Raw genomic sequence first — 8,481 nt, 5'->3', positions numbered from 1 at the left:
TTTTAAATAAAGACACATAAGTAGTTTGCCATACAATTAAGGCAAGTCATCAAATTTGACTTGTGGTTTATCACAAAATGTCAAATAATTGATATACATGATAAAATTACTATCAGTTTAATTAAGTAGGGTTTCCATACCATTTGTGTGGAAAAAAATTTATCCTTAAAAATAATCCTAGAATTCCAAAAGTTATAGAAAAAAATGTTACAAAATTTAAATTTTAAACTAATCGTTAAAGCTTTATATTTACATATTTCAAAATAAGATTTGCTAAAATTATTTGATGGATAAATAATCATATAGACATGCCCATAAGATTTGTACCTCAAGAAAAATGCCAAGTAAAAAATATTAAGCCTCTTCAAAAAATACCACGAAAAGCCAATTATTAAAACTTTGTGGATAGGAGTTGATTTATAATTAATATCTCTATGTGTCAGAGGCATCATTTTTATTTATTTGAAGCATGTGGATCACTCTCAAAACAAAAAGGGCCACAAAAATGTAATATTGTTCTAAAGAAATCTTCATACATCAAATGTTCAAATTGATTAAATCATCATCCGAATTGGCTAGATTGAGCCTCTCATGTATAAAATCATAGAATAGAATGCTCGTCAATTTTATAAAATTTTAATGAATCTCATCCTAAAATTAGATCAAGACACAAGTTTTGGACTCTAAAGATACAAAAGTAGCTTTTATCACCATCACTGTCAATTTGTCATCATAAACACAGGAGCCAAATAGTGGCTTGCTTGAACCTTGGCCCCTAGCCCACATGAAGGGTTCTTAAAGAACTGATCCTCGAATCAATTAAAAAATGAATTAAATTGTTTTAAGTGGTACAAGTTGTTACTTTATAATACGCTAATTAATTTCTACCAAATAATAATATACTAATTAATGAAAAAGATAGGTTCTGAGAGCAAGTGGTATAAGAAAACGCATCAATGAGACGTGATAAAGTCGTATCATATATATGAGAGTAGCAAGGTTATTTCTTTTGAGGAGGAAAAAAATGAGAAAAAGTTTTATGTGGAGGAATGTGGCCCCTGTGCATAGACACATGAGTGGGAGGGGGTTGTGAAATGATTGACTTGCCTCTCATAAAATGGATTATGACATCTCTGTTGATATTTTCTCATGCGCTACCATTGGTCTTTGTACACACGCAAAAACCAAACTCCCCCATAGAAAACACTTCTTCTTCTTCCAAAAAAAAAAGGACTCAATCAACTATTTCCTTTACTAAAATTAAATACACATGAAATACAATCAGCATTTGTCCATATATTGAATGAGGAAACATACATTCCCTAATATAAAATTACGAGAAAAAGGATTAGATCAAATGATATTAAACATACAGATTGTCACATTCTTCTTGAGCATGTTATCAATAATAATGGTGCTAAAAAAAAAACCTATACTACACATTGGAATTAGAGTTATAAACTTTTGATTCATTATTAGAGAGAAAAGCTTCCAAAATCTCAGGATTATAGGACTATATGGGAACGATTGGAAAATACAAAGATTTAGAACATAATGAATGGTATATACAAATTCATATGGTGTTTATATGAATTATTGGGTATTGTTTTCGATATTAATGCTCGTATTATTCACTTGTCAATATAGTTCGGCTGATATCAACACATATTGGATCAGTATCAATTCAAGATTTAAAAAAAAAAATCTATTTTTTGACTGATATTCTTAATCTATCTATGTATACAATTGATACGAAACAGATACAAATATATATATATATATATATATACTAAAGTTGAAAAATGATATACATATGTTTATTTGTACATACATATGAGACGTTCACTCGTACGTACATATGAGACGCGAACACCACCCCTATAAAAATGACAAGTGATTCATCTCATTGGTGAGATGGGTCAATAATACCCAATTTAGATGACTTTTGGTGAAACTGCAAGAGCATATACTCCGATAGATTTGAGGATTTTTTTTATGTTTGGATAACAGATTGATTTGGAGATTATAAGAATCTCAAACTGTAAGAGCATATACTCCGATTAATTTGAGGATCAAGAATTTTTTATTTTTTTGGTACAAGAGGAGTAAGAATCTTGACAGGTGTGTGATGTGAAACACATGATGGTTTCGAATTTGATTCTACTCCCCAGTAATCCTTATTAAGGCTATCTTCGTAATTTGATTGTGTATAAGCTTCATAGACTCACCACCTACCCCTGTCGCAGAGAGAGAGAGAGGAATTGGCAAAAACAAAGGGGCAGGGAACAGTTACTGTGGAGCACCACCTTTTCCTTTTATATATATTTCCATTCACCATTTTGACGGAGAGAGGAGAGGAGGGTTGTTGATGTTAACGTTCAGACTCGCCTCTCTCGAGACGCTCCGTATTGATTATTGAATGTGATACACAAACCGGCTATAGCGCCCTTCGCTGAATCTATAAACTCGAGTTGAGGCTACCGTTGTCTGTTCAACGTCTCTTGCCAACAGAAGAAGAAGGCTTCTTTGCTGTATTCTTTTTGCACACCTTGGAAATATCGATCTCCTTTTATATTCGAATCCATTTGTGAATTTGACATGCTTTTCCGTGACTCCCATCTTCTTGTTTTCCCCTTCTCATTGAATCTCCGGTGATCGCACTTCTTCGACTTGCTTCTGTACGACCCATCTCACGATTTTTCTCTTAATCGAAGGTGATATGCCGTTTCTCTCTATAGAAAGCTCTGCCCCCCTCCCCAAACCCAAACCCCATTTTTCTTTTCTTACCAACAAGGTGGTTCATTTGCATTGTTATATTGTAAATTCTTGTTTGTTCCTTACTTGGTTATTCTTCTCTTGTATCTCCTTGTATGTTTCCTTCCTTCCTTTAAAATTTCTGCTGAAATGCGTTGGTGGGTTGTGGTTGTGATGCCTATTTGACTGTGTATTCATTCATTTAAATTAACATAGCTTTTGTTGCAATAGAAGCAAATCCGTATGGGAGGATCAGATTTTTGTATGGGCGGGGTTAGGAACGGAGGGAAGTAGGATGGAGGTGAACCCTGTTTGAATTATTCCGTGGTTTGGTTTCCTTTGCTTTTTATTTTTTACTTTTCGAAGCAATAAGCTGGATTGAATTAAATTAAAAGAGAAAAAGATAAAAGATAAAAACAAAAGCAAGCCTCGCCTACGCTTGTGTGCTCCCTTTTTGATTTATGCCCACTGTCAATGGGGTAACTTCTGTTCAGTCTAATTTTGGTGCTGATTTCTTATTTTTTTTCTTTTTTCAGTTACTTTTTATAATTGATCTCAGATGGGTTTGTTTTTTTATAGGGATTTATGTTCAATGGATTGTTCTGGTTCGAGTTCGTTGACTTATTGTGCATTGTACTGCAATTTGTTTGTTGTTCTCTTTTTAATTCTTTTTTGTAGAATTAGTTCTATTCGATGTCTTAAATCATTTAGTGGCTTCTGATTACACCCATCTCCCACCCTTCTTTCATCTTTTCCTTTTCCTTTCCCTTTCTTTTTCTTTCTTTAGAGTGTGAGGTTTTTTTTAATGTTAATTTTTTTTTCAATAGGTGTTTGCTAAAAGTGTTCTCTGGCCTAACTTTAATCAAAATTGTTTGTCTTCTCTTATTCCTTTTGGTTTATATGGTTTTAAGCTTATTCTGAGGACAAGTGTTTTAGTTTCTGTTTTTATGTGCCTTCCTGGTATTTCAGAATGGCTGCTGCTGCATTTCACCAAGCAATTGGGGCAATTCAGACTTATGGAGGCTGCAACGAATCTGGATCTCAGAAGACATTTGGGAATTCCTCTGTGAAGTTGGTTTCAAATGGTCATGGGTTTAATGATGGATTACTGAGAAGAGGAAGTAGCAACACCTGTGGGTGGAAATTAGGTGTAATTCATGCCTCAACTTCTCACACTTCTATGGCCGATCCAGTTTCATCCCCCACAAACAGAAACACAAATGAATCACGAAAGAAATCAAGTAAGTTCATTTCTTTACTAACTTTTCTTGAATTGCCAATGTCAGACCATGCGTGGAAAATTTTGATTTTATTGATTTTGTTTCTCTTTGTGTGTGTGTGGGTGACGTTAGTTGATCTCGTTCATGATCATTGTCGATCCAGCTGTAACGTTAAGTCTAAATTTATTGTCCTCCTCATGGATAGTTGATTCTTTGGAATTTTTTTTTTTGCTAATGCAAGAAATTCTTTGGAAATTAAATAGTATTTTCATGATGTTTCTGAATTGTTTTGCCAATGTCTTTTTTCAGATGAAGCTGCTTTGATATTGATTCGGCATGGTGAGTCTTTGTGGAATGAGAAAAATCTGTTTACTGGTTGTGTTGATGTACCCTTAACCAAAAAGGGTGTAGAAGAGGCACTTGAAGCCGGTAAGAGAATTAGCAACATACCTGTCGACATGATCTACACATCCTCACTGATACGTGCTCAGATGACTGCTATGCTTGCCATGACCCAGCACCGTCGTAAGAAGGTATCGTTGCATAATTTTTTTGGCATTTTCAATTACATTTGCACTTTAAAAAAGGTTGGAAGGGAATCTTCTGTTTTAAAAAGTGAACAATGAGCTTGTCCAACTTCTGTTTCCACATTCACTTCAAGATGTTTCCTCTATTGATTGTTATGTTTACCCCACAAGACAGATGAGGGTTTCTTCCATAAGGCATAGAGCAAGGCATAAAATGCTCCTTTGTGTAACTATATTTAGTTTATGGGGTAAGTGAGTCAAACAACATTTGTTCCACCTTCCATCCATAAGATTACCATTGTTTACATTGTTGGGCTTGAGGATGTAGAAATCAACCCTTAAGTAGTTCGTATATTGGTTTCATAGGCTTATAAATGATCCAAACATCCAGCTTTTGTGTCATCGAAGACATTGCTGTTAGTTTTATTTAAGAATTGTTGTCATTGGTTGTTGTTTCTTGGTTCTATACGTGTTCATTTTATATGACATTTGAATCTTGCATGTGCAAGGATGAGGCTCAAAATTTGGTAGGATTTTGAATCCTTGTATGTGATGACTGTGCTTCTGTGGGTGAGGAGGAGAATAGTTTTTTCTCTACAATTTTTGGCGGAGTAAAACTTTACAAATGATGCATGCATAAAAGACCCTTGAAGCATTCACAATGGCCAACACTACATCTTTTTTTTCTTTTTGCTTCTTCTCAAGAAGAATGAGCAACCCTGCCTGAGATTTCCAGCTGGAATATGCATGCTTTGGATGTAGACAGGATTACCTTCGTTGCAGGTGATATTGCATAGAATTACCTCTGACCTTTGTGAACTGAGGTTGGATCCCAAACCCAATCCATGTCTGGGTAAGCAGAGTCCAATCCATCCTGGATCCCGATCTTTAAAACCTTGTTGGACAGATATAAGAACTCTATTATATTCAAGGGGTAGTACATGGAAAAATGGAAGATGAGTTATCAAAGGGGAGGCAGATCTCTTTTTTAAAAAATATGTTTAAACACAATTCCTAGAAGAGATGCTCAGTTCATTTTGTTAGTGTTTAAAAAAATTCAGGCTATTATTGGTAGGAGGCTTCCTCTGTTGTAGATTTCTTGCATGTTTGCACATGTCATGTCAGACATTTTTGTGGATGCAGCTAGACACTCCTTTGGATACTGCCACGTATCTCTTGCACATTGGCTAGCTCAACACGAACCTATGGTTCTTTTCTTTCCTAAATTTGTTGTTTAACTTGCATAATAAAGCACCTAAATCATAGAAGTTATGTGTGTTGCATTTGTTGGCTCTATCGATTTAATTGTATCCTATATTAAGTACTCTTTTCCATACTCTTTTAAGTATCAACGGGTCCTGAAATGATGTTGCCTTTCACTTTTGTTATGAGACTTTGGCATGACATGCTTTTCAGTATTGAAATACATGTGATTGGTCAAATTTCCATAGCTCTGTTCCTGTTTCTGGACATTTGGGGGTTGCTGTGTCTGTGTCCACAGATCATGGGTTTCAGGTTGCTTTATATAGATTCAACGGCTAAAATGGGAAAAAGTGAGGCTATTTGGTTGAGGGTGACAGATTTGGTAGAGGGTGACAGATTGTCCCTTTCCATAAATTTTATAAGTCTGAAAATTTCTTCCGTTTATTGGCCTTTCAATCCTTTCTATCAATTCACAGTACTTGGGGTGTTTAGAAATTTGGAATCCATGTTTATTGTCATTTGTTTGATTTTGCTATTTAATGGTACCACTAATTGGGGGTCTCAGCCATGCCATTTTTGCACTAAGCATGTATAAATATGCTATATGGGTGGACTTCAGAACCTTTAAGTCTTCTATTTTAAAATTGTGGCTTATAATCAAACCATTCCTTGAAAAGGAAAAAGAATATCCCGGTGGTATTTATTTGAATTCACATTACAGGTGCCAATTGTCATACATAATGAAAGTGAGCAGGCAAAAACATGGACTCGTATTTTCAGTGAGGAAACTAAGAAACAATCTATTCCAGTTATGGCATCTTGGCAACTGAATGAAAGAATGTTAGTACTTTTTTTCTGAGTGCCTGGTTTTTTTGTTATATCTCTTAGTTTCCATTTGCAACTATTTTTTCTTGCTTGAATGCATTGTCAGTGATTCTTTTCTGCAGGTATGGAGAGTTGCAAGGTCTTAATAAGCAGGAAACGGCAGATAGGTATGGAAAAGAAAAAGTGCATGAGTGGCGTCGTAGCTACGATATTCCTCCCCCCAGGGGTGAGAGCTTGGAAATGTGTGCTCAAAGAGCAGTTGCTTATTTCAAAGAGCAAGTATGTGGCTGTTTTCTTGGTTCCAAGTGTGGTTCCTTATTATATGCTGGTTTTATTAATTTCAATGAGCTTGGGGAGGCATCTGTATATTAATTATTGATCTACCATTGGTTTAAAACTACTTGGATTATGAACTTCTGAATGATGGAACTCGTTGCAGATTGAACCCCAACTTCTATATGGGAAGAATGTGATGATTGCTGCCCATGGGAATTCTTTGCGTTCCATTATCATGTATCTTGACAAATTGACTTCTCAGGAGGTGAGTAACTGGCATAAACTTCATGGATTTTTTTTGGCTTCTGGTTGGCAGAGGACATGGCATGGCTTCAAACAGAGTTGAATGGTGAAACAGCATCTGTGTAATCAACCCCATTTAATTGGGAAAAATTCTTGATTGAGTTGTGTGAAACTTTTATGGATTTTTTGCATTGTTGTGAATTATAGCTATTCTGTTCCTTTCTACAGGTTATTAGCTTAGAACTGTCAACTGGGATTCCACTGCTCTACATATTTAAAGAAGGGAAATTTATCAGGAGGGGGAGTCCAGTAGGTCCTACAGAAGCTGGTGTTTATGCTTATACTAGGGTATGCAACTCTGTCCCATTGTATTCTTTATTTGTTTTGACTTTTGACACGTACCTAATTTCTTTCTCTCAGGTTCAAGTTTTGCATGCCTTTAAAGTTCTACTAGCATGTCATACAAATATGTGATTTACCAGTAACTGGTTCATTAATTTTAAGTTTCTTAAGTTTTTTAAACATTGGTCAATCACTCAAGATTACATGGTTGCCTTTCATGAGGTTGGTGGTCCAAATACAGACCAACCAGAGGAGACAATAGGGAATCTATTTTTCTCTTTTTGTATTTCTTTGGGACAAAACATGTAGGTTGTCCATGCTCTGTGAGAAGCGGGCTTCGAGTGTTACAGCTTTTAAGGAATTGGAGCTAAGCCTTGGTTGGGAAAGTTAGGAGAATATTAAAATCCATAGCTTAAGGTTAATCATCGGCGTTAGGTATTAAAAATAGGGGTCTGAATTAAACATTTTTTGGCAGGCCCTGAATTTTGGTTAAACATTGAGATTTAGTTTGGCTGAGAAAACTAATGAACTAAACAAGGACTAGCTGAGGGAAACTATAGAAGTTGCAGATATTTCAGAAACAGTGCGAAGAAAATATTTAGAATGAATATTATGCTTGCTAAACAAAGCCAGTCCTCTTGAAATATTTGAGGTTCTTTTGCAGAAGCGTTATGAGCATGGACTCAATTTAGCGAATGAAGTATTTGCTCCTTAATTCCATAATTCAATCTCTGAAGACTACGAGGGTTGAAGCAATTGCAAAATTATAGAAGATTCCAAGGAAAAGCAGAATGGTTGGATGGCTTGAGGAATAGTGGTCACAAATCCAACTATTAACTTGAGAAAGGTGAGAGGCAGGGGTGGCGAAGCACTGCACCCAATAATACAGTGTTCGAACAATTACCCTTTGTCTTTGAAAAGGCTATTATTTTTAAAACATGACATAAGTTTGAGGGATGGAAGAAGTTTACTCAGCCTAGGAGAAGTCTGTAGCTGTGGCACAGGGAAAGCATGAAACTCATTTCACCTCAAAAATCAATAGAAGATCACAATTGTGAGCATGGCCTCTTCTTTTTTTTTTTTTTTTTTTA

At 35.5% G+C, this 8,481-nt stretch overlaps 1 protein-coding gene across 1 annotated transcript in view; it reads left to right on the top strand.

The window, feature by feature from the left end:
• The first annotated feature begins 2,293 nt into the window (after nucleotides 1-2,293).
• The window catches only part of LOC122088231 (2,3-bisphosphoglycerate-dependent phosphoglycerate mutase 1-like), an 11,241-nt gene continuing 5,053 nt past the window's right edge, over nucleotides 2,294-8,481 (top strand). The window contains exons 1-7 of the mRNA XM_042657422.1: nucleotides 2,294-2,714; nucleotides 3,724-3,995; nucleotides 4,284-4,507; nucleotides 6,426-6,544; nucleotides 6,652-6,808; nucleotides 6,969-7,070; nucleotides 7,277-7,396. Of these exons, the coding sequence (XP_042513356.1) occupies nucleotides 3,725-3,995; nucleotides 4,284-4,507; nucleotides 6,426-6,544; nucleotides 6,652-6,808; nucleotides 6,969-7,070; nucleotides 7,277-7,396 (993 nt within the window). The 5' untranslated portion in view covers nucleotides 2,294-2,714; nucleotide 3,724. The remainder of the gene's footprint in view (nucleotides 2,715-3,723; nucleotides 3,996-4,283; nucleotides 4,508-6,425; nucleotides 6,545-6,651; nucleotides 6,809-6,968; nucleotides 7,071-7,276; nucleotides 7,397-8,481) is intronic.

The sequence above is a fragment of the Macadamia integrifolia genome, chromosome 9 (assembly GCF_013358625.1).
Source record: "Macadamia integrifolia cultivar HAES 741 chromosome 9, SCU_Mint_v3, whole genome shotgun sequence".
Lineage (NCBI taxonomy): Eukaryota > Viridiplantae > Streptophyta > Magnoliopsida > Proteales > Proteaceae > Macadamia > Macadamia integrifolia.
The sequence above is the reverse complement of the archived record's forward strand: the minus strand, read 5'-3'. Positions and strand labels throughout refer to the sequence as shown.